Source organism: Taurulus bubalis, assembly GCF_910589615.1.
Source record: "Taurulus bubalis genome assembly, chromosome: 16".
NCBI classification, from domain to species: domain Eukaryota; kingdom Metazoa; phylum Chordata; class Actinopteri; order Perciformes; family Cottidae; genus Taurulus; species Taurulus bubalis.
Genome location: NC_136604.1, coordinates 10,871,463 through 10,898,794, shown reverse-complemented (window position 1 = coordinate 10,898,794; position 27,332 = coordinate 10,871,463). Strand labels below are relative to the sequence as shown.

At 42.8% G+C, this 27,332-nt stretch overlaps 1 protein-coding gene across 1 annotated transcript in view; it reads left to right on the top strand.

Annotated features, from left to right (window-relative positions):
- The window catches only part of dtnbp1b (dystrobrevin binding protein 1b), a gene marked incomplete at its 3' end in the record, with an annotated part of 33,616 nt that extends 6,982 nt beyond the window's left edge, over nucleotides 1-26,634 (top strand). The window contains exons 2-4 of the mRNA XM_079231560.1: nucleotides 20,957-21,124; nucleotides 24,761-24,904; nucleotides 26,294-26,634. Of these exons, the coding sequence (XP_079087686.1) occupies nucleotides 20,957-21,124; nucleotides 24,761-24,904; nucleotides 26,294-26,634 (653 nt within the window). The remainder of the gene's footprint in view (nucleotides 1-20,956; nucleotides 21,125-24,760; nucleotides 24,905-26,293) is intronic.
- Nucleotides 26,635-27,332: the final 698 nt, after the last annotated feature.

Sequence of the window (27,332 nt, the reverse complement as noted above, 5' to 3'; positions counted from 1 at the left end):
GCTAAAATCTTACCTATTCGCCTTGAGGAGAAAAACACACCCACTACCTCATATTGACCGTTAAATTAAGAGAGAGATATATTGTACAAAGATTGCAGTATTTGAATGATAACTCAAATAATGGCTCCAAGGTTTTAACGGCAGTATGTGCAGTAAAACAAATAAGTGATTTCAATGTCAGAATGTACGTCACATGGAGCCACAAGGGCATAGGTATATCCGGACAGGAGTATTGTACTGCGATCATGATGCAGTACAACTCTAATACCTCGGGCCATTGAGTAATGAGTATGGCCGATGGCATTAGAGACGGACAAATAAAGAAATAATACAGGGAAGATTAGATAATATGAAAGAAAGGAGTACAGTATGGAGTAACACATGGCCAGGGGTGTGTGTGTGTGTGTGTGTGTGTGTGTGTGTGTGTGTGTGTGTGTGTCTCTTCTCTGTGTGAATGCTCTTTGCAACGTTCTCTCCCCGGGCCAAGATCAGGGCTTTTTCACAATTCATGCTGGGGCGAGCAAGAGGGCACGCTTTGACTGCAGATAAATGAGAGAGAGAGAGACGCTGCAAAAGAGGGATGAGGAGAATGTGTGAGAAATGCGCAGTGACAGAGAAGAGAAGTGGAGCTTGACAAAACAAAGAGATGTTGCTTGTCAGGGTTTCATAAAAACACCCTTAAAATATTTAGTGAAATACTTGAAGAACAAGCTCTCTGCTCGAAAGTTCACCCACATAGCTGGAAGTGATGAGCTTACGGAGAAAGAGGCATCTTGGCATTTTAACTGCTTTTTATTTTCACATCATTACCATGACACCTACAAATCAATAACAGAGTATCTATTTCACGATAACCCTATACTGAACAAGGAATGATTTGTGTAAGAACATAGCGCTTGCTTTTTTGCTCATGGGCCTGTTTGCAGTGGTATGATTGAAATGTCATTGAAATGGAAATTGCAGTTAAGTGCATAAGAGGCGCATCAATATGTTCTCTACGGTATAGACTGGAGTATAGCACTTAACCATGACAACCTCAACGTGGAGAGCAACACAACTCCACTACTTGAATCCTCCACAGCATGTTTTAGTTTATCATGGCAACCTTTGTTTTTTGATTTTCCTGTCGGGAAAATTCCGCCAAATGGATAATGTTGTGAGCATCCTGTCAGCCTGAGCTGAAGGTGATCTGTTTAGTTAATGCTCAATGCTCAATGTTGAGTTAATGCATTGGAGTAACAATTACGGAACATCAAACTCCATCGTGTCTGGGTTCATAATATTATCCGTAGTCCCACAACAGCGTCTGAATGACGGCCGCTACCAGCGCTACTTCAGCAGCAGACTAGCAGCAGTTTGATTCAGCAACGGCAAGACGGTGGTGATGACGGTCGGAACTTCTCAACGCTGATTCTCAACACTGATTGGCTGACACAACTTTGCGTCACACGATATTTTCGCCCGAGTTGGAAAATTTCAACCCGCGCAAATTCGCCCCGCGTCAAACGCGCCGCCTCAAATGCGTTTGGTGTGAACGCAGCATAAGGACGCTGGTGGCTGCATCAATGCTGTGTAACGTTAAGCCCCTACCAATGCAAAAAAAAACATGTCGTTAATGCATGATAAAATAATTGTTGGCGTTAATGGATTGCTGCGTTAACGCATTTATAACGAGTTAACGTGCCCAGCCCTACTTATAATATCTCAACATTTATGAAAAAGAATTGCATTTTCCTACTGGAGGTAGCAATTTGAAAAGAATAGTCTAAACCCATGAAGGGATCACCTGGTTAACTGTGGCTCTGAAATTATGCTGTGCTTTTGACGTTATTTATACCAATTTTCTGCCTTTAGTTTGTTTTGTTTCCAAATTGATCTGGGAAATTATTGAGGGGAAAAACATTTTCTTTCGTTTTGATAATCATGCGCCCACTGTAGCCTCATCCTTGACTGTTGAGTTGAACCTTTTCTGTACTTATCTTCAGCGGCTCTATTTAGTATCCTTTATTTCCTAAATTAGACATGTTCCCCCACCAGACGGCAACAGCTGTTTCTTCTTAATTTTTGGGAAAGTGTCATATTTTAATATGCTTAAGGTATAAAAAGAAGCTTAAAGTATGAAGCAGGACCTGTCATGTTTCTGGAAGGAGGAGCAAGAATGAAGGCTGCATTAACTCACATTTATAAACTATTTAATATAGTGGCTTTATCGAGGTCACAAACTGGAGGAATAAATACGAGTTGTAACTTGTAACCACGTTGCTGCGGCCTCACTTACACACACAGACCCAGAATATCTCTCCCTTCTCTCCTTCCTTACACATTCACCACAGGATGACTGCAGCCCGGCTCTTGCGGGAGCGAAGGAATCACATTTATAGATTCATACAATAGTTCCATTATCCTCCTTGGCTGCCTCTTAACCACACACACACATACACACACACACACACACACACACACACACACACACACACACACACACACACACACACACACACACACACACACACACACACACACACACACATACATACTCTATCTCACTGCAGGCAAGCACAGTCTGAAGGTTAGGGATGGCATGGATCCAGGAAGGAGACATTGTATATGTCTTTCCTGTGAGAGCAGAGCAGACACGAAGATGCCTCGACATTGCGTATCACAATTATCTGTTTTACATTCAACTCTTTGTCACATATTCTTCACTGTGTACTTTATGTATCATAACATGACAGTATCATAGCTATCATAGCAGTATCATAGCTATAGAGGTGTCACTCACTAACATCTGTTTGGATTTTCGCTCCACTAGATGGCAACTCTACCAGGTACCCAGGATTTGCTCAGAACTTAGTAGAATAGCATTTGCATCTATTGCATCGTAGTCGTGGAATAACCCTCAAAGCACACTACAGCTTAATGATTTCATGAGTTCAAAGCTCTGATAAAAAACTGTGTACCTGAAGAATGTAAACGCGATTCCTACAGTGGACTCGTTGACACTTGACTGTTTGTAACATGCTCTATTCTTTATATACCCCGTGTCTGGTTTGTAACATTGTACTAGTTTGCCTTCTTGGCCAAAAAATGGATTTTAACCTCAAAGGACTTCCTGGTTAAATAAAGGTTAGATACAAAATAAATAGGGTAGTAAAAGAGTTATTAGGTTATTTATTTGTTCAAGAGGGACAATGTACTTTGATGAACACTTTAAATTAAAATGTAAATGCACCCAATTACAGCCGCAAGACTGATTTCCATTGTCTGTCCCCCTGCCAGAATGTACAGGCTGAGTGTCCTAGAGGAAAAGGTCATGCCAAAGTGTAGTAATAAACTACAATCAATTATAGTGTGTAGTCTGTACAGTTCGATAATAAAAAGTTGGATAAAAAGGAATCGCATATACTGTATATATAAAAGAAACAAGAGAAAATATCACAGTGAAAGGAAGACATTTCACATTCATCTTATTGCACACAGATATATTGCACATAAGGGCATTAATTCATTTGCACATTTGAAGTTTCATTCATTCATATAACATTAGTACATCACATATCCATGACGGCACTAATACTGCTAACCCAATAATGCTAAACTATCTATGTGCACAGGTTTGGGTGGACAACAGCCATCCCTTCATGTGCTTTTTAAAAGTGCTGAAGGTTGGGCACTCCCTAACAGAGGATGGTAATGTGTTCCACAGGGTGCCGCCTTTGACAGACAGAACCGTCTGACCAAAGGTGGTGCGCCTGTGTGGGATGACACAGTCGCCTCTATCGGAGGCTCTGGTGACTCTAGTCGCAGGGCCGCAGACAGATCTCTGTTTGATGTACTCGTTCAGTGGAGGAGGTGCCAGACAATTTAGGGCTTTGTAAATGATGCTGGCTTCTTTAAAGCTGATAAGGTTGTTAAAACTTTAAAACTTATGTTTGTTCAGGATGTGGCAGTGATGATGGGGTCGCGGTTTCTTGTCAAAGACTTTGAGTGCTCTCTTATACAGAGATTACAGGAGAGGAGAAGAGCTTGGCTATCTCATCCACTGACTCCAAAAAAAAGTGGTTTAGACTAGTAGCCAGAGTGATGGGATCCCTCACTAGAGAGTTATTTATAGAGAGCTCTAGTTCCTTGTCCTGTTTGCATTCACGGCCAACCAATTTGTTAATGTTTTGCCAGATAATTTTTCCGTTACCTTGAGCATTTGCGATGATTTCCAGAAAAAAGTTGGCTTTAGCCTATCGTAACGTCTGAGTAACTTTATTTCTGCTTGATAATTATTTGATAAGATAGCAAGCCAGAGAGATCAAAAGTGATCTATAGAAATAAAAGCAACAATATCAGTCATTCTTTAAACTAAATGGGAGAATGAAGAGATATAATGTAGGCTTTTAGTTTGAAAAAAACGGCTGAGGATTTTGATAGAAATTGTTTACTTGCTAGAATAGAGTGCCTTGAAAATGAACTCCCAGACAAGAAATCTCTTGTTCTTTAGCTCCTTTCAAAACTTACCAAAGACAAACTTCTGAGTCTCCACTCCTTTGAGACTGTTGTCAAACCCAAATAAGTCTTTTAAAAATGTTGTACAGAAAAAAATACATTAAAATGTTCACATACTGACACTTCACAGAAATATGATTCTTATATCAGCAGTAAGTATGATTTAACATGTGTCTCCAGTTGTGTGTTCCATCGACCATGTCCATCTACCTGTAAAAGCCTTCCAGGTTAGAACAGTTGGGTTAGAAAGTGTATTATATAAAGAAATGCCACAGAAAAACAAATATCAGAAAGCACCATTGTGTAACTGCAGAGTGCAGCGTATCTTCCCACTTGTCCTCAAAAGGCACTTTAACTCATTCTCGGCGATTCATTATCCATTATCAGCCGCTTATCCGGGGTCGGGTCGCGGTGGCAGCAGGTTCAGCAGGCCGACCCAGGCTTCCCTCTCACCCGCAACACTTTCCAGCTCATTCTGGGGGATCCCGAGGCGTTCCAAGGCCAGCCGGGAGATACAATCCCTCCAGCGTGTCCTCGGTCTTCCCCGGGGTCTCCTACCAGTTGGGCGTGCCTGGAAAACCTCTAATGGGAGGCGTCCAGGAGGAATCCTGACCAGATGCCCGAACCACCTCAGCTGACTCCTTTCGACACGAAGGAGCAGCGACTCGACTCCAAGCTCCCCCCTGATGTCCGAGCTCCTTATCCTATCTCTAAGGGTGAGCCCGGCCACCCTGCGGAGGAAGCTCATTTCGGCCGCTTGTATCCGAGATCTCGTTCTTTCGGTCACGACCCAGAGTTCGTGACCATAGGTGAGGGTTGGAACATAGACCGACCAGTAAATGGAGAGCTTCGCCTTCCGGCTCAGCTGCCTCTTCACCAAGACGGACCGGTACAGCGCCTGTTTTACAGCTGCAGCCGCACCGATCCGTCTGTCGATCTCCCGCTCCACCTTACCCTCACTCGTGAACAAGACCCCGAGATACTTGAACTCCTTCGCTTGGGGTAGGCAGTTTGTCCCCACCTGGAGGGAGCAATCCACCGGTTTCCGGCAGAGCACCATGGCCTCAGATTTGGAGGCGCTAACTCTCATCCGTGCCGCTTCACACTCGGCTGCAAAACGCCCCAGTTAATGCTGGAGGTCACAGTCCGAGGAGGCAAACAGGACCACATCATCCGCGAACAGCAGAGAGGCGATCCCGAGACTCCCGAACCGGATCCTCAGATATCCTGTCCATGAAGGTCACGAACAGGACCGGTGATAAAGGGCAGCCCTGGCGGAGGCCAACACCCACCAGGAACGTGTCTGACTTACTACCGAGGATACGGACACAGCTCCTACTGCAGGCGTACAGAGACCGGATAGCCCGTGCCAACGGGTCCGGCACCCCATACTCCCGCAGCACCCTCCACAAAAACCCCTGAGGGACCCGGTCGAAAGCCTTCTCCAAGTCCACAAAGCACATGTAGACTGGTTGGGCAAACTCCCAGGACCCCTCCAGTAGTCTTGCAAGGGTAAAGAGCTGGTCCACTGTTCCACGACCGGGACGGAATCCGCACTGCTCGTCTTGAATCTGAGGTTCGACAAGCGGTCGGAGCCTCCTTTCCAGCACCCTGGCATAAGCTTTTCCCGTGAGGCTGAGCAGTGTGATGCCACGATAGTTTGAGCACACTCTCCGGTCCCCCTTCTTGAAGATGGGAACCACCACCCCGGTCTGCCAGTCCATGGGCACTGTTCCCGACCCCCATGCGACACTGAAAAGGCGTGTCAACCAAGACAGCCCAACAATGTCCAGCGCTTTCAGCATCTCAGGGTGGATCTCGTCCACCCCTGGCGCCTTGCCACCAAGGAGCTTTTTGACTACCTTAGCGACCTCTGCCAGGGATATGGGAGAAACCACCCCAAAGTCTTCCGGCGCTGCCCCCTCTCCGGGGGACATGTTGGCCGGGTTTAGGAGTTCCTCAAAGTGCTCTTTCCACCGCCCGACGATGTCCCCAGTCCGGGTCAGCAGTCCCCCCCCCCCCCCCCCCCCTGCTGAGAACAGCCTGGGGTAGCCCCTGCTTTCCCTTCCTGAGCTGTCGGATGGTTTGCCAGAACTTCCTTGAGGCCAACCGAAAGTCTTCTCCATGGCCTCCCCGAACTCCTCCCATGCCCGAGTTTTAGCATCCGCGACCATCGCAGCTGCAGCCCTTCTGGCCTGCCGGTACCCGTCAGCTGCTTCAGGAGACCCCTGGACCAGCCAGGCCCGAAAGCCCTCCTTCTTCAGTTTGACGGCTTCCCTCACCCCCGGTGTCCACCACCGGGTTCTCGGGTTGCCGCCACGACAGGCACCGATGACCTTCCGGCCACAGCTCCGAGCAGCCGCGTCCACAATAGAGGCTTTGAACATGGTCCACTCGGGTTCCATGTCCCCAGCCTCCCTCGGGATTTGTGAGAAATTCTTCCGGAGGTGGGAGTTGAAGACCTCCCAGACAGGATCCTCCGCCAGACGTTCCCAGTTCACCCTCACTACACGTTTGGGCTTGCCAGGTCTTTCTAGCCGACTCCCCCGCCATCTGATCCAACTCACCACCAGGTGGTGATCAGTTGACAGCTCTGCTCCTCTCTTCACCCGAGTGTCCAAGACATACGGCCGCAGATCAGATGATACGACTACAAAGTCGATCATTGATCTCCGGCCTAAGGTGTTCTGGTACCAGGTACACTTATGAGCCACCTTATGCTCGAACATGGTGTTTGTTATGGACAAACTGTGGCTAGCACAGAAGTCCAACAACAAAACACCATTCGGGTTCAGATCGGGCAAGCCGTTCCTCCCAATCACACCCCGCCAGGTTTCTCTGTCATTGCCCACGTGAGCGTTGAAGTCTCCCAGGAGAACTATGGAGTCGGCAGGCGGCGCCCTTTCCAGGACCCCTCCCACCGACTCCAAGAAGGCCGGATACTCTGAACTGCTGTTCGGTGCATAAGCACAAACAACAGTCAGAGCTTTACTCCCTGCAACCCGTAGGCGCAGGGAGGCGACCCTCTCGTTCTCCGGGGAAAACTCCAACATAGCGGCGCTCAGCCGGGGGCTCGTGAGTATCCCCACTCCCGCCCGGCACCTCTCACCCTGGGCAACTCCAGAAAAGGACAAAGTCCAACCCTTCTCCAGGAGTTTGGTTCCAGAGCCCATGCTGTGCGTGGAGGTGAGCCCAACTATATCTAGCTGGTACCGCTCCACCTCCTGCACCAGCTCCGGCTCTTTCCCCGCTAGCGAGGTGACGTTCCACGTCCCTAGAGCTAGTCTATGCTGCCGGCGATCGGCTCGCCCAGGTCTCCTGCCTGGCCCGCCGCCCGGTCTGCATAGCACCCGACCCCGATAATTCTCCCCGCGGGTTGTGGGTCCACGGGGTGACTGCTGCTCCATGTTGTTTATTCGGGCTGAGCCCAACCGGGCCCCATGGGCGAAAGCCCGGCCACCAGACGCTCGCCGACGAGCTCCCCTTCTGAGTCTGGCTCCGGGAGGGTGCCCCGGTTTCCCTTGTCCGGGCGAGGTAACTTCAGACCGTGGGCTGCTATTCATCAGGGTTTTTTTTTTTCATTCTCGGCGATTCAAAAAAACAAAAACCCATTTGTTGCCGACTAAACGTGATTAAATTAAACTTTAAATAATAAAATAACGTTGTACGTTGCACATATGTTGCACATATGCCCGAACACCCACTTGAGACTTTCACTTCAGCAATACAACAAATCAACAAATCTATCATTTATCAGCTTCCCGAAATAACAAGCCCTGCGTACTGCACATATGTGCACTCATTCCTGCTCTCGCTCCAACATACAACAAGTACTGATGAAAAATGTATCACAGGGAATGTGTTATGCACAGCGGGGTTGCTGTATGTATAAACACATATGTTCTTAGTTGAGATGATGGGATTCTCATGCACAAGAGACTCGAAACGTTTTCAGTAATGTTTCATACATAAATACCAATATTATTAAATGAAGTACTTCCTGTCAAGTTATATTAGCTGACATTTGTTTAAAGAAAGGAGATTTGTAACCTCGTCAAGGTTATTCAAACATGAACTGGCTCCACTTGAGATTTTGTTCAGCTCTTTCTGAGGAGATTTTTACATTTGGATGCTTTTTGTCATTCCACAATGTGCATCCGCCTCACTGGACTCGGTTTTGTGCTGTCTTAGCTGTGCATTTGTAACCCCGCTGTTCTCCACTGTCTCTGACTTGATTTTTATAAAACCTAATAGGCTACACTAACTCTGGGTCTAAGAAAAAGTACCCCCTAACCAGCGCAAAATCACTTTTGGTTGAAAAATAGATGTAATACACAGCGCTGTGCCATCAGTGTCTGATTTTAATATAGGATATATAAAATTCAGTTTATGAACACATACTTATATTTTATTGAATATTTATTAAATAGCTTCTTTTAAATGATTTTTGAATGGACACTAATTTTAAATGGATTAAAAAAAAATCTTACGTACCCCCATTTGAGAACCAATGCGCTACAGTATCACAATATTGTTTTATGACAGTATTGAAACAAAATACTATTGATTTTGAATGAATAGTTTACATAGTTTTACAAGGTTCGTGGCAGACAGTGGCTCAGATTGCACAAAACGTAGTTCAAGGGACTGTGATGAATCTCAGATTTTTTTAATATGGCGGGACATTGTTTATGCTATAACAGTTTTCCTAAAATTAAATGAATAAAAATGTGAAATATATTGGAATTGAATTGTAACCCTTGTGCCGTGCTTGGTACTGTATTGCCAGATTCTTGCCAATGTAAGACCCTGATACTAATGAGGTGATGTGCAAGGCCTTCAAACCTGATCTTTAATAATTTGTTGTATAGAGAGTACTACAGAGCTCAGTTATTATTTATCACATACAGCACACTGTATACAGATCCTTTTGGGTCTACTCGAGTCAGTGTTGAAGTGAGACAGCTGAGTTTCAAGTTCAAGTTTTGGCTCAAAGCCTCAGATGCATGTCAGCCCACGTCTCTGTCTTCTGTATCTCTCTCTCTCTCTCTCTCTCTCTCTCTCTCTCTCTCTCTCTCTCTTCACTCTCTTATGCTTAGTAAAATAAAAAATATATAGGAAAGAGTGAATAAGTCATTCTTGAGAGGCGTCTTCACGGCGGACTTGCGGTGGGTTTAGCTGAAGACTGTATTTGTTACAGTAGGAGAAAAGAGGAGATTCCTGCAAAATGCATTAAGGCCTGTGTGAATGTTGCAGAGATCTCATACATTTGTATCCCCGATAATAAACCTAGTGTGTACATGTTGGATGGTAATATGCACATGCATGCAGCTCACATCTGCAAACAGCACATGCACTTACAAATGCTGTACCTGTTTGAAGCTGACCATTGTAGAGAGATGTTGCCCGTCCAGAATATCCCCGCTGCTCAGGTTAGATTGCTCAAAACACCTGAGGGCATGTGTGCACTCTGGTTTCCTGTTTTTCTGATTGTTTCTGTTGTGTTTTTCAGTCACTGGAGCCTTGTAGAGATGTTCCCTGCCTTCTTGTTGTGAGGATCAGATTGGCAGGTTTCCTCATTAAGAGGCTAATATGCAGTCATTCCGTATCATTAAACAAGACATCACCCTTATCGGTGTGAGTAAAGCTCCCTTAAAGGCAAGCAATTAACCTGTTAGAGAATGCCTATCATCCTCACTTTTCTTCTCCTCCTCCTTTCACCTCCTCATTCAGCCTCTATTAACGGTTCACAGAGGTAAGCATTTAAAATGGTCTCCTGCGTTTAAATCTGTTTCCAGCTGTACAGCTTGATGTATCTGTGCTACACGTGCATATGGGTGAAGACTTACTGAAGGCAATAAACTGCATCAGCCACAGTTCAATTCCTCGTTGTCAGGTGCTTAGAGCCCATTGGCTGAAAGCTGATTTATTTGGCAGCCCGAGGATTCTTTTTCTCTCCTGTTTATCTCTGAGCACAGGGAAAAGTATTGGAAATTACATTTTTCATTATTCTTTAAGACGTATTTAATCCCCGTTTGAAAGGATGGGTTTAGCAGCATTTGAATGGCAAATGAAGCAGGACTGGAACTGCAAAATTTTGATTAGCACGAGAATTCAATTTCCACCTATTAGGTAACATCATTTATCACCCATGCCTCAAACATTAGTTACAGTGGGTTGTCAGCGTAAACGTGTGTGTTGTGTTCAGTATCCTTATAAGAATCACAGAGTGCAGTCAGCCAAAACGGCGCCAGTGAAAACACGAAGAGGGTTTACGTGGGCAGCACATTTTGTTGGCAAAACGTTTCTGAGCAGATTGTGTCAGGTGGGCAGTTTGACCGGCTAGTGATGAGCCGGAAGACCTCTGACAACACGGAGACTTTCTCCTTGATGGACGGATCCTGTGTTTGACAATGTACTGTCAGGAGCTGTCAGATTAAACAACCTACTCGCCATCTTTTTCGCTTTCTCTGTCGCTTCTTATCAAGATATCTTTTCAAGGCCTCAGATACATATCAGGCATAAAGCTTTATGTTGAATGTGCATAAAGTTAGCATGTGCTAAGTGTTTACTTACATTTCATCATTGAGACCATTCTGTCATCAAATCAATAATTAAAAAAATGTTACACACATTTTATAGTCGCCTATTTATATTACTTACATGAAGATATGAGGTGTATTCTCATACAGGTTTCCCTGGAATTTATTTATTGACATTCATTTGGTAAAACCACCAAGAGCTTTGGTTTGCATACACGTGAATTTTCAGGAAGACTTCAGAACTACTTCCTAAACTAAAAGTTTAGCAGCACTGATGAAAATGCACAAAACTCTTAAAGCTCCATCTGCTTGAAGTTGTTTTGCTTGTACAAAGCCATCAACTAGTCACTCTGATTAAAGTTGCTTTTTGTTAAGCATAAATATCTATATATATACTTTCCTATCCTGAGTTACCTGGTTGGTGTGAGCAACTACAGTGTAGTCTGGATATGTTCCATACCTTTTATCTCCTGACCTTTCTCACCATCTGGCCCCTGCTGGTGTAAGTGTGTTTTTTTTTCAGGCCTGTCAGTTGTGTGACTGCATGCTGCAACATTCACATGTGTACTGTGCACTTGATTATACAGATCTAAAAAGGCCAGATGCCTTGTAGCGGTGGAAATGTTTTGAGGTAAATGTCAGCTGGCAGTGGGAAGAAGGAAGCTATATGTTTTCTATGATTTATATTCACATTGCCAGTACATTTATTTAAACATTTACCTCCGTCGCTGTTATTTCAGGCTTTTCTACCCGATATTTAGATTCATTTCAGAATAAAACAAACAGGCAGACATGGCCGCCACACGTGCCAGAGCTAGGAGCTGCTCACTGTGTGCCTCTGCAGCCTCAAGACAGTTTTGTATCTCGCATCATTTGAAATCATGAGACAGTTTCCCTTGTTTCACTTCAAAGATCAGATCAAAAATAATAAATGCACCTTGAAATCCATGATGCAGTCATCATAATGTGTCATATTATGTAACCATGTCTGTGTGTGGTTGGTAGCATGGGTGTTTGATGTACATCTTGTTAAGAGCACTTGCAACATTTACATCAGTGAATTTGTTTTTAAACAACATTATTGAATTGATCTGTCCGGCATGTCACAGAAGATATATTTGGTTTGATTATATGATTGATTATATGATATGATTTATATATATATATATATATATATATATATATATATATATATATATATATATATATATATATATATATATATATATATATATATATATATAAATGGTAATTTAAAACTCAGGTCATGACTTTATTTTTTCCTCACTTAAGCTGTATTTATTTTCTACCCAATAAAGCTCAAACAGATGATACTGCTGCTTTGATTACTTTAGAAGCCGAAATGCTCCGTTAGCTGCCTGGGTTTTATCAAATCTGGCTCTAAGCTCTTTGGATGATACACACTGAGGCTGCATTTAAATTCCCTACAGTACATTAACTGTAAAATTGTCAGAATCTATCCGGTATTCAAGCATCAGCAATAATATAGCTGAGGAGAGGTCAGGGCAACATAGAGAAGCATAGATGTTTTATTACTGGGCTAATAAATGAGGGTCTGATATGATCTTTGCACTTTGGGGAATTATTAATGTTATTCACCAGAAAACATAATAGACTCACACAAAGTTTTACGTTGTATAATAACACATAAAAACATTTCCGAAAGACATTTTCCTTCACCCCTCTCACATCTAAATGGTACATTCCTAATCCTACCATACAGCCTTCTACTGTGAATTGTGCTGCTAGCTGACACCTCTGATTTGCAGCTAGGCCTTGTCGTGACCATCTCATCTATCTTTTAGAGTGTGTGTGTGTGTGTGTGTGTGTGTGTGTGTGTGTGTGTGTGTGTGTCTGCACACATCTCGCTCTGTCTAAACTATTTCTTTCAGTCCTTCTATTCTTTTTCTGTGTCTAATTGGCAGACAGTAATCCAGGTAAATGAGAGTGGCAGCTTGTTGTTTTGATGCATTAGTTTATTGTGTTCAATCAGTCACAAGGAATACATCACGTCATTTAGAGCCATTGCATTTAGTTTGGGTTCTGAAGCTGAATGGTATCTTTTAAGATATAATAAGTCATAATGTGTAATGATGAATGTTCTGTCCTCTGGTGGTGTTCAGGCTGGGATTTAGCAGAGAGAAGCCCTCCCACTAAGCGTTGCCTTACATGTTAGAGAGCCGTTGCCTGGTTACATGTGTAGTTGACAAAACAATTTTAATGTGCGTTTTCACGCCTACTCAAACTAGATGATGGTTACTAACAGAGGAAGAGAGCAAAACTTGGATGCATGCGGTCATAAATCATGTGGACCAAGCAAATATTTAACAGACTACTGACTGTCGACGCCACATCTTTATCTTCAAAACACAGCTTCAAGCGTGAAGTGTGTTTGTGTTTGAAGTGTAACTAAACTCGGCCATGCACCCTTTCTAACATAACTCACGAGTCCAGTCAGATGTATGACTCCATAATATTTTATGGTCTGTCGTATAGATCAGCAGCAGTCACAGTAGGTCTAGATTCAACATGCTTCTGCAGCATTCTCAGTATGTTTTATTGTATTCATTTCAACAGGCTCCTCATTAGATACCCATCATTGACTGTCGCATCACTGCAAACACACTCATTTGATTACAAACCAGTGAAAACTAGTTTCTGGCATCCTTGCCAGCTGTGAATGCTGGCACATAAAGCAGCACTCACGTTACTGCGCCACAACAATGCCACATTAGAAGGCGGGAAGTGTTTGAAACTAATGCTTGTAATGTCTGTCCTGGATACTTGTATTCTAGTACAGAAAAGAGATAACTGGAGCAAAATCTGTGTGGTGAACTCTGTTGGACACCCACACTGCGTCTAGTATACAGAGTAGCCCACGCTGAGACTGCAGCATTTAGGATACAACACACTGTTGAACGCAACGGTCATATTTGCATATCTAAATAATCATACGATGGCAGCCATATTTCTCTGCCTTTGCTCAGTCTCCTGGCACCTTCAGTTTCCAGAAATAGCTCATTCAATTCACACATAGTTTTAGTTTGAACATGAATTTGACAAGAAAGTGTGTCGAGGTTTCCTGTTTCCCTGTAAATTAGAACAAAGTAAAGCCTGCAGCTAGTGTGGAGCATTTTGAATACTATTTTGTGCAATATTGCAGAATGTCACTGCCGTATGGGTTTTGCGTTTGGAAATGTCACCATATCCAACAAAGAGAAAGAATTGTAGTTGCCGTTTCAATCTTGGATCCCCAAGGAAAGAGTTCTGAAGAAAAACAACGTTCACTACAAAGTATAACAATAACACGTAACTGCTGGAAGGTTGTTGGAGGCTTGAAATTAGATTCAATATGAGCTAGTGATGTGCAAGACAGCTAATACATACCTAATGATGTTGTCTTCCATGAGCTATATATTCATTCAGATGACAGCATGTTATTTCTTTTTTAAATAAACCGCACAAAATGCCAAAACCTCTGTGAGCGATTGTGTGAGTGCATGAACTCAGCAGCTGATGTTTTGCAGCTTGCAAAGACTGGACAGAAACCTCATGAAGCTGCCACTGCTGTTCAACAGGCAGAGTGACAGCAGACAGGTGTTATCGGCAGGAAAGAAGTGATAGACCGTGAAACAAGGACAGTGGAAACTGCTAGGTATATGTGGAGGCTGTAGAGGCTGTGTGTGCGTGTGCGTGTGTGTGTTAGTGAGCAACAGAGCATGGGGGATGACTGGTTTGATGATGAGTGTGAAGGCATTGTAAGGCCAGCAGGTTGTGTATGTATGTGTTTGAGTAGCTACATGCACATTTTCTTAATTCTGCCAGTCATTACAAATTAGTACTCGCTGTAATCTGTAGCATAAAGCATCCAGACATTGTTCTGTTTACCCGTCAAGTCAGACTTCAATCAAAAGAATGACTCACTCTCTATTCTCTGTTGTTGTGTGTAAAGTCCTCTGGTAACTTGTGCATGCTTAAATATGTTTCATTTGCACACACAAAATGTTCGTCCAGTCCCTCTGACAAAAAAACATAGTTCCTGTATCATGCACATTTCGTCACTTTACATGCAAGTAATTTTGAAGGGTGCGAAAGGAGTGATTGTGTGTGTGTGTTATTTACAGCACGGGGGCTGCCTTTGGCGGAAACCTGAGCACTTGAGAGATATAGCGAGGCGGACAGAATCTAAAAATACCACGGCTGAGTGAGCAGGACTTAAGAAGAAGAAGCAGTGGCTGTCTCCACTGTCAGGCCTGCCTCTTGGTCTTCAGGCTGCGCGCTGCTGTCTCAGAATGAAATATTAGACCTTTATAAGCAAACGGAAACAAATCCATTTGAGACCAGACAGCTAATTTAAAATGACAGGTAGAACAAGAGGGTTTTATATCAGATATTGAACGCTTGATCTGTTTGGTCAGTGTGATGTAAAGTGTATGAAACGGCTATAATGAGATTGTGGATGGATTGTTTGCGCGTTAATCAAAATATGGGGGAAAGAAAGGTAACTGGAGCTCTTGAGGAATGGGTATCAGAGTTTCCTCCATGGTCGACAGATGCCACAGTTTTTTAAATGAAAGCAGCTGGCATTCAAGGCAACATTGACAGCAACGTTGACCAATAAGTGTTCTGCATTTCAGTGTTTTGTGACCCTTTCAGCCTCAACTTCAAGGTCACGTCCTGTGTGCCTTTCCTCTTGTAATCAATTTCTAAAAGTATGACACTGCATGAAAACATTTACCCCCTACATACACATCCTGCGTCTCACCGCCCATCCCTCTGTTTGTCTCTGTGTGTCTTTCTAGCCGATACACAAACTACCTCAGAGGACCATTACACGTCTAATACTGTCTGCACACACAGGCACACAACAGCTGGCTCTAGTCCCGGGCCTTTGGCTGGCATTAAAGACAAACTGACACTTTCATCCGTCCGTCCATCCCTTTGTTTGTCCAGCAAGGCTTCAAACACAACCGTCTCTCCATTGGCACAGCTCCCTCAGCACCTGATATGTGAAGTACACTACAAAGTGTAAATGGCTGTGGACCGGCTCAGCGGGGACTTGAATTGGCTGTTGATGACTCCCTAAGAGCTATATTTCCATTTGAAAAGGCGGCTGTTAGTGTTGCTTGTTATTTACGGTCACTTAAATTGGAGCCGGTCGGTGCTCTAACTTAAAATTCTGTCTACATAAGAAATCTTACAAAACAAAATTCTGAAAGAGCTCTAATTAAGATTAGTGCTTCCGAAATCATGTTGAAAAGAGTCCTCAATGAAATAAGATTAGTTCCTGTTGCAAGTGAGCCCACATTAGCATTTCCTGTTCAAAAGAGAAGTGGTGACCAAGCTTATGATGAACGCTTAAACCTAAGATTTGCATTTTTGCTTTGTAAACCAAGCTGTGAGAAAATTACTCATTTAGTCAATCTAAAGCTTGAGTTGAAGCCTAAAGATTTGAATTGCCCTAATGGTGTGTACTTTTCAGCTGGGGTTCTTAGCTGCTTCTCTCACGATACAATGGCTGCAAATAAAAGGCAAAAGCTAGTGAGTTATGGTCTCTGCATTTCTATCCATGGACACATATTTACATGACATATAAAAGAAAATTCCCAGTTCTAATTTTGACACAAGCAGACTGCGTCTTTATGAGAGCGACTAAATCGAAAAGATGATCAGGAGGTGGATGGATTTCTGCTTGTTCATTATGTCTGTATACGAATATATCAAATGATGCACACACAGGTGCATGCTCACCCACACATCCACGTAAGCAAGCAAACACACACACACACACACACACACACACACACACACACACACACACACACACACACACACACACATTCATGTAGACACACGTACACACCCTAACATACCAGGCTTTTTCCTGAGGCTTTTGCATTTGTAGAGCATATAACTCTTCTCCACTGCACAAAACAGATATGAGTGTAATTACATTAAAAGCCTCATTTCAAATCGACCCATCTGCACAAATAGCCATCTGAACAGGCAGAGCAAGATTATTTAATGTTATTTATGTTCTTTTTTATTTCCCCTGGGTTCTGGTTCACGCGGTGTAGAGGTGAGAAGGAGGGCAGCTTTGCAAAGTACATGGTGTGTACGGCCGTCTGCTGAGCTTCTGCTTAAAAGAAACAGCCTGTGAGGCGGATAGTATCTCTTTTTTTGTTTTTGTTTGGCCTGTATGATGATTGCAGAAAGAGACGCACCAAGAAACACAGCGAGTACAAACTCAGGTAGTACAACAGGGTTTTCATTTTTCATGTATTTCTTGTTAAAGAGTTTCAGTTGAAAATATTTAGTTTTCATTTTGAGATCAAAACTGATAAAGAAAATGTATTGCTAGAGGCGTTGTGACCCTCCTTCAGATATGGATTATTTTTTATTTTCTCTTGAAGAAAAAAATTTTTTGTGCTAATTTCTGAAGAGGTTTAGATTGTAGCAGCTATTCCATACGAGTGCCGAAACATTTGTCTTTGTAATTGAATGAAATGATGTCATTTCATTTGACATCATCTGCTGTGGCTTCCAAAATGCAATTGCTTTAGCTCCTATGAATCACCACCAGATGTGTATGTCTGTGTCAGCGCTCATTCACCACTGTATATTTGAATTATGTCCCATAAGTGTGTAATAGATGGTTTTGTGAGGCTTGCTTGAGAATTTGTATTGATGTAGTGCTTCTATAATTATGCATGTGCATTCACTGCATTCAGTCTGTTCAACTGCATGTGCCGCTCAGCCCGTAAGGATAGAATGTGTTGGATTTAATGGCGTGTGCTCTAAAGTCACACTAAAGTCATCAGCGTAAACTTAATCCTGCGGGCTAAATATGAGCGAGGCTAAAAATAGCCGCCATAGCTACAGTAACATGTATAGCAGGATATGGTTGTCTGGTAGATGATGATGAAGAAAAGACGAGGAGGGAGGAGAGATTAGCAGGAAAAGGCGTAGCGTTAGGCGTAGCATTAGGAGAGAAATTTGTGATAGGTGGTTTTATATTCTAAAGAAGCCTGGAAAGATTTTTTCTTTTTTAAAAGCTCATCTTTAAATGTAGAAAGTGTCATAAACCATCACTATCTCCTCTTAATGTCTTGATTAAGTTAAGAAGCTCTTTGGTTTCATAGTATTGCAGCACTTGTGATACTGATTTCATCTTTAAATGTGAAATAGTAAGATTATATTTGATGGACAAAAGGACAGGTTTGGACATGGCAGACAGACGGATGGGCACACACACTCAGTAGGTATATAGATAGTCTCACTAAATAGACTGCTCAAGCTAATAATGGATTGATAATTTGATTAGAGACAGGGATAAGAAGACAGGATCTAGCTCCATCAGTTCTGCTGTCTGTCCGCAAACCTTAATTATACCTAAACGCCCTGGCCTTTTCCTCCCTCACTGCCTCACTATCCTCTTACTAACCCCACACAATGCTCGACAATCTGAACAAAGCTTCCCTGAGGCCCCTAATCTAATAGAGCAGTCTCTACAATGCACACACACAGCAGCCAACAGAGCGGGTAGGACACAGTCTGGAGGGAAGGATGAGGGAGTGATGGAGAAAGAAGACGGGTAGTCAGATAAAGGAGATAAATTGGACACTGATTGAGGATCAACATAGAGGAGAGAGCTTTTCTTCCCCAAGTCTCCAAGGCCTCTTGGTGTGGTGTTCATGATCGGGGAGCTCTGGTGGGACCTTATTGTTCCCTTCTTTGTGTGTGTGTGTGTGTGTGTGTGTGTGTGTGTGTGTGTGTGTGTGTGTGTGTGTGTGTGTGTGTGTGTGTGTGTGTGTGTGTGTGTGTGTGTGTGTGTGAATCTGCTGTGAGCCAGTTTACAGCCCAGCCTGTTTTGTTCCTGTCTGCGAGAAGGTGCCCAGTCTGATCCTGCAGGACACTTTCCACTGCTGAAGCAGTATATTGATTTTGGGGCCCGGTGTACACAGAGGAATGGCAGTTACCGTGTGAGACGGGCAGCTCAACATGACCTGTGATGTAAATGCAAATAGTCAGAAGGAGACAATGTTCAAAACGCATCAGACCACCAACCATTGACCTCTGTGCATGTGGCACATGTCACTGGTTTTGTTTGTACTGTGGGTAGCTGTCTGCATGCGTTCACCATTGTTTTTATTATCAAGTAAGGAAGTGTTGTTTAATTTTTGTATTTGTTATTGCCGCCAGACTTATGCAGGAGAGAATATGTTCAATGTTAGCATAATGAAGTTGTTGTCTTTTTCAATCTGGCTAGGCATCTTTTTAAACTCATCATTCCCTAAATTGTGATGTTTTTTTTGTCTATATTAACTCAGGATCCAAGATATGGGACACATGAGACATCGTATCTGCAGTGACCCGGCTCTTGCCACAGTTGTTAGTGTCAGCGAGTCATCTTATATAATGCTGCCATCTATCAGAGGGAGACAAGGGAACTAAAGAGACAGCCTTTTCTGAGACTGCAGGCTGCCGTGCACACACACAAACACACACACACACACACACACACACACACACACACACACACACACACACACACACACACACACACACACACACACACAGTGTTTCTCTATCTGCAGGGTCGTGCTTTCTGTCAACCCATCTCTTGAATCTGGTCCTCCCTCTTCACAGACATGTTCATCTGCCTGGACAGGGCCAAATGCACTGTTCAGGCCAATCACAGAGTCCTGCGTGGACCAATCAGAATCCAGTAAATACCTTGGGCTCTTTTAATTTCTCTATTTTGTGCCACCTCTTTTTCTTCCTCCTTCATCCTCCTGCCTCTGACCCGAAAAATTTATCTTACTTGAAGGATTTCTCAATTCTTAAAATGCATCTCGTGGAGAGAGGAACAAGGAGAGAGGAGGCTTGGTGGAGGAGCTATGAGCTATGGGCGAAGATGCACAGGTGCATCCTTTGCGGAAGTCTTTATAAAACAGGCGTGACAAAAGACAGCTGATGCAGCTGTGCCACACGTCATATTCAATTGAGTCACTTTAAAATACTGCTCTGAAGCATGGATGTCTCATTTCATTAGACGCCAGTTGTCTTGATTCTTCTCTCCTTATGTCACTTCCTTGCCTATCTAAGGTGGGAGGGACTAAGAAGAGGTTAGGCAAAGAATCGAGGATGTAAAAACTGAGAAATGAGAAGACGGGACAGTCAAACATTTAAGACTCTATTATTATTTTCTATGGTTGTCAAAATAATGTCATGTTTTAGCAGAAAATGCAAGGCCATTTAACAATGCAAAGACCCTTTCAGCCTAACTCCTAGTGCATGTCAAACTCTGTGACTAAACAGTAACTGAATGAATTGTAATATTTAAATCTAAGAAGGAATGCAGCAAACTCAGAAGTCAATTGTGACTGAGAGACAAGATAAGACAAGAGATAAGTGATACATGTTCACCCTGAACCTCTCTTGGTTTTACTCAGTGAGAGCACTGAGTCACTCGGGGTGAATTGCAGAATATGTGAATGCTGAATGCTCTACATTCTGCTTTAGTAAAGATTGATTTTGGCTTTTTTATATCTGTCATACAACGCATTCACTGCAGGCGAAAGGGCGAGAGAAATGTGTAAGATATGTTTTTCAGTAAAGGTTACGTTTTGACTATTTAAAAAGGAGGTGATGTTTTCCCCTTTCTGCTTTTCAGAAAAGAAAATGATGAATGGAAGGATCTTCATGAAATGTATGGGAGAGCCTAGACCTTGAGCCATTTAAAATTGTCTATATTTTGGTGGTTATTCAGGTTTGAGATATTAGTTATATTTTAGACATAAATCATAAGGACATGTTTGTAAGAATTGCCATTTTTGTGCTCTTCGGGTTCTTTCTAGTTTTCTATGATTAACTTTCATCGCTCTTTTTCCTAGTGGAGCTAGACGCGGAGCACACGCAGAGAGTCCCCGGGGCAGAACAGGGAGGGCCCCCGGCCCCCCAGGTCAAGCTGAAAGAAAGGCAGAAGTTCTTTGAGGAGGCCTTCCAGCAAGACATGGAGCAGTACTTGTCTACTGGCTACCTGCAGATCGCTGAGAGGAGAGGTGAGAGAGGAGGCGCTTCAGACTCCACAGCCCTGCACTTTGATTATTTTTTTACAGCTTGAAATTAAGCATTTCTTTTGTATGAGCCCTGTAAAGGAAGAAAGAAAATGTTGAGGAGTTTAAGGTTTAGGTTGTGGGGTCTGTTTCTTATTCAAGGGTGAATGCAATGCCACCCAACATTCAAATGACTTAATGCTATACGGTAGTTATTATACCATCAGCTGAATCCTTCAACTGCATATCACGAGACTGAGCCATAATAGCTTTCTGCAGACAAGCAAAGCCATTTTATTGAATAATGCCATAGTCCCCATATAAATGTAGTCTTCAACTTGGATTGTATTACAATCCTGCTGCATTTTACCCCGTGTATTACTGACAAATACTCGTGCTAAAATATACCCAAAGGATGTGCTTAAATGAGGGACTTCATGAAATATGCACCCTGCACTGAAATATGTGATGTGATGCTTATTCTTCTCTTACTCACCTATCCTGCTCTGTTAATCCTCTGGAAATGGCTTATTAGAGGGTATTGTGGAGCAGTCAGGAAGGAAGAGAGATGAAGTGAAAGGAAAGAGACTTAAGGAGAAAAGCAGAGAGACTCACATTTTTTCAGATCAATGCTGTGATTTCATAATATCCATGACAAAAACAATCACCAAAGGTTTGAGGTGCAGTGAGTGAAATATTCACAGCTCATTAGCTTATAGTCAGAATCTCGTGTCGCCTACATTCATTTACGTTAAAAAGAGAGGTTTACATTTAGGCGTGACACTTCAAATAATGTGATTCCCAGTACAAAGGCGAGCATGTGGGATGCTTAAAAAAATCCATGTCAGACCAATACGAATCAACCTGTCATAATTGCGATACGAATATTTATAATTAGTCACAGGAGGGGGCTTATTTATAATTCTGTTGAAATACATCTGGAAAAAAAAGCCTACGGTTCGAAACTCAATAGCACACAAAAACGCTGCAACTCATTATCTGGGGCAGCTACAAATCCTTACAGCAGGGCGGCGCCACTGGGGAGCAAAGATACAGCTGGAGACATTGAGGATGAGGGGAGAGAGATAAAAAGAATAAATTGAAAGAAGATAGTCAAGAAAAGGAGAGAAAGGGCTGCGGATGTCACAAGCCACTGAGCTGTCAAAAGCCAGTCTCAAGGGTCTTGTACACACACACACACACACACACACACACACACACACACACACACACACACACACACACACACACACACACACACACACACACACACACATATACATACTCTATCTCACTGCAGGCAAGCACAGTCTTTCCCAACAGGGGAGCCTTTTAGGCAAGGTCACAGTAAGGCTAAAAGAAGAACATGTTGGAGGCAGTCGCATGGAAGTGATGTTCTCAAAGCAGTGCTTTCTGTACCAAGATGTTCTCAACTGTGTGTGTGTGTGTGTGTGTGTGTGTGTGTGTGTGTGTGTGTGTGTGTGTGTGTGTGTGTGTGTGTGTGTGTGTGTGTGTGTCTGTGTGTGTGTGTGTGTGTGTGTGTGGCACACTTTTGTTTATTTGTATTCATGTGCTGGAAAGACAGCTCCATTTAGGGCTAATAAGTGAATCTACAGAATACTACATTGTTTTATGAGGCTGAATAGCTCCAGTATGTGATGGTAATTTCGTAGCTGACAAGCGGGATATGTAAATGCACATGAAAAGCGTCTGCATACTGAGACGTTAATAGCGAGCATTAGACCCTTATTCCTTTTAAGATAAACAGAAAACATCACTGCTGTCTCCACAAAGAAAGAGAGAGAATGAGAACATTTATTTCCATTTTATACACCAATCCAGTAATATGTGTGCAGGAGAGCGAGAGAGTGTGTGTGTAAGTTTAAATTAAACACAACATCCATCTGTGTGTGTGTGTGTGTGTGTGTGTGTGTGTGTGTGTGTGTGTGTGTGTGTGTGTGTGTGTGTGTGTGTGTGTATTTGCATTAAATCCATCTGGATTTGTGTGTTACTTTATGTACATTATAGTCAGTTGAATGTTTGTTATGTAGATTTGTGGACAATTAAATGAATTGCCGAAGTTGAGTGATCTGAAAATATGACACTAACGTGTGTGTGCGTTTTCGCGTGTGTGTGTGTGTGTGTGCGCGTGCGTGTGCGTGCGTGCGTGTGTGTGTGCGTGTGTGTGTGTGTGTGCGAGATCTTGTGTTGCTATTTCAAGGACGGAGAGACTTTTGGGGCAGTCTCCATGGGAAATAACATTCCCCTTCTTTCTCGTTCTTCACTCTTTCTTCTGCTCTCCCTCCCTGTGCCGCCCTCCTCTGCTCTCCTCATTTCCTTGAGGTACGGTAGCCAATGGCATCTTCTCTCACTGCTGTGCGCTGACCAATCATCTCCCTTCTTCCTCTTGCGCTCGCAATTCTGCCCACCCCCCCTTCACACCCCCCCCACCCACTTTCATCCCCACAGTGCACTGACTGGCTGTTTGTGATGCATGCAGCACGTCATGATGAACAGGGTGGCTGTACCCCTGCAAGGTGGTGAATCCAGGACTATAATTGTTGGTGTATCAGCTGGGCGTGGAGGAGGAGTTTCCAATAAATATGTTGTATACTGCTGATTAAACCACAAGCTAGTTTGCCGTCAACAAAGATCTCAAAATAAGACAGAAAGTAAAATACTTTTTGGTCAAGATGTATTGCTTCATTGCATGTCATAACAATTATGTGGAAAGTGTAGAATTTAACCACAATACAGTTACCATTATGCTAAATATGAATTAATTTAAGTTTGGTCTGTATATGGCGTAAACCTATGTTTTGTATTGTATGGTTTCCAGTTTGAATGAATGTTCTGTCAGTGGTGCGGGGTTTATTGTGTCATGTGGCCAGGTCGATCTCTCATCCCATTGAATGTGAACTCATTTTAAGCTGTTTTACACATCCCTGAAATATATGTGTGGGTACCATAAGGATTAGCATTATTCATTTCTTAAGCTTGATTCCAATCATTTTAACCGGTTAAAAGTGGATCGGTGCATTTGAATCGTCTGTCAGGAGAATTTTCACAGAAATTTGTCCATTTAAAGGATTTTTTTCAAGTCCATCTTAAAACACTTTCAAAGTTGAATTCCCTCCTTGTGTGTTTTGTACTAAACATTTGTACGTTTTGGAAGATACGTACTCCATTTGACTATTTCCGACAGCTGAAGCTTCATATTTGCTTCAGCTGAATTTAAGAATGTTGCGTCTGTTATATCGAGATTGCTGCTTCTCATGGCCACTAGGAGGCAGGATTACAGTGACAATTACTTTTTCAATTTACATATGGGCATATAAGAAGATTTGGAAAAATTTGAAAAAATTTGAACCTATCCCTAAATGTCACCTTCATATCCAGCTTCCTGCTTATAGTGACACCTGGCAATCCATTTGTTGTAATCGCTGGATTGTAAGGTAAACAAAATGTTATGTACACACGCTTACTCATTTCAAATACCATGCAGCCTGAATGTGCCCATTTGCTTCTTCATTGCAAATAAAAAACAACTTGAAGTGATTGTCTTCCTGGACTCGGCCCCTTGCTGCGGCCCTCCTCAGTCTTGTGCGGGTCTAATCTCTTGCTGTCTCCTGTTGTGTCCAGAGCCAATAGGAAGCATGTCGTCCATGGAGGTGAACGTGGACATGCTGGAGCAGATGGATCTGATGGACATGTCTGACCACGAAGCCCTGGATGTGTTTCTGCACTCTGGAGGGGAGGACAACAGTGCTGCCTCGCCCGTCGCAGGTAGGTGGCCACAGACACGCACACAGAGTATTTGTACCTAAATATTAAAAGTAAATTATACAGCTAATCCATCTCAAAGAAGTAGAAAGTAGATGAAGTAGAAACTTGTGACAGTTAAAGTGTTGAGGCAAAATAAACCAACACCATCTGTCCACATCTGCTTGGGAAGATTCTTGTCACGGTGAACAACCTCCAACATCTAACCGACAGCTCAGTCTTGGTTTAGACATGATCTGATGCAAGTAAACCACTTCAATGTTGTATACGCCTGTAGGTGACAAGGAAGTTTAAACAAAACCTATGAAGCAACTAGAACAGTGCCCACCTTATTTTACTTTATTGCAGTTTTATCCTCAGAGAAAAAGGTTAACTTTCCCAATGACTGGAGAAGCATAGCATTGCAAAATGACTTATCCACCTACCCACCACTCTCCCAACCTCTTCCAAAGATGACTTTGTTTTTAAAAGTTAAATGCCAGTATTTCATTTGAAAAACAAGGTTATACTACCCAGTCAGAGGTTCTCAATCTTTTTTCTCTGATTTAGCAGTGACATCAGGTCTATGTATCGTAGGCCATTAGATGTTTTTTATTTGCAAAATTAGAACATACCCTCCGTAGCCCAGTTGGTAGCTCTGGCATTTGTTACCGGACCCATTTAAAATTTAGTAAAAGTTTATACTACAGATATTATTTTGGTGTATAGATACATCTGTAGTCGTTCAATAGCTGTCTAATTTATGACCTATAGTTTGACCCCTACTACACTTTCACTGACAGCCCACATTTTGCTGTTTTAGCCAAGACTTTTAACGTAAAAACGCTTGCTGGGAGGGAAATATCTAAAAGGTTGACAGGCGCCCCGCCCACATATAAAGCTTTTCAATAAATGTATTAAATGATTGTTAATGATGATGAAACATCTCCAGGAAGAAACATGAACTTGATTAATTGAGTAAAATCAATTGGATAATTAAGCTTACTTTCTGTTTGTGAAGTTTGATTGGCTTCAAGGTCACAGGTAAATTGATATAGCAATAAGTATATTTGACAATACCTATACTATACTATAACAACACTTGAGCTATGTTTAGATGCATATTAAACTTTCACAGCCATTACCTAGTAGTTCTTTAGCCAAGTCAGATGACAGACAGCAATAAGACGTACATTAGACCAGCGGTTCCCCTTTCAGACAAGATAGAGAATATACCGGTCCCCCCTCATGTAGAAATGTATTAAAATGTATGTATTGTTATGAATATTAATTGAATATGCTAATTTAAATAAATGAGTCAAAAACTATTCACGGACCCCCTGAAAGAGTACTACGGACCCCAGGGGAACCCACTTTGAGAATCACTGATCTAAGGGACTCCTCTTTTTCCAGGTCCAGATGTTGAGTCCTTCACCACAGAGATCAGTCTCCAGGTTCCCACCCAGGCTGAGCTACGTCACAAGCTTTCTTCCCTTTCATCCACCTGCACCGACTCTGTCAGCCAAGACACAGAGGCCGGGGAAGAGGATGAGGACGAGGAGGAGGAAGAGGAGATTGAGCAAGGAGGAGGTGGAGGTGTTGGAGGATCGGGCGGAAGAGGGAGGAGGAGAAGGGCCCCCGTGGTGGTGACCCTGGATGAAGAGGAGGTGCACCCTGACACGGCGTTGGTGGACGGGGTGGAACGAGTGGACCAGACCAGCAAAGACCGTGAGGCGAGCAGGCCGAAGGTTTGAGGACACATGGGCTGGATTTAAACACAAACGCACAGAGCTGCAAAATCAAACTGAGATATGTAACAATATTGGCTTCCTTCTCAAATTGTCATCCTGAAGAAAAAGATGTGAAAGAAAACACACTGAGGTTGCACTAACTGCCACATGACCTTGCCTTAAAAGACCACTGATGTGAGTTTTCAATTCTAATTGAATCCTGTAAAATAGGTTTGAGTTACCTTTAGCATATTAGCATTGGGTGGCTTCACATTCACATAAATAGTTTGAAACTATTGAGAGAATGCTCTAATATTGTGTTTCCATGTTTGTGCATGTTGAGACCAGGAGAGACCTGTGACTGATACATACGAAGTGAGAGAAATGTACATTAAAATCATCCATGTGTTCCTCTTGCTGTTTTCATGCTTCATGCTGACACTTACTTATTTGCTAAACTGCAGCTGTTGACATTAATTTATGTGTTATAGACATATAAATACATATCCAAATACTTGCCAAACCTAAGTAACTTGTAAAAACTCCATCAGGTCTCCATTGCCTCTAGTATCTCGCCATGCAGATAGTTTTATATGCCCAGGTTTTATCAGATCTTTTTTAATGCATCAACAAATGACAATTAAAAAATTTAAAACAGCTCAAAACCTGGACCGATAAAGCTGCCCCCAAAAATTCCCCACGTTTTCTTTGAATGTTTAATT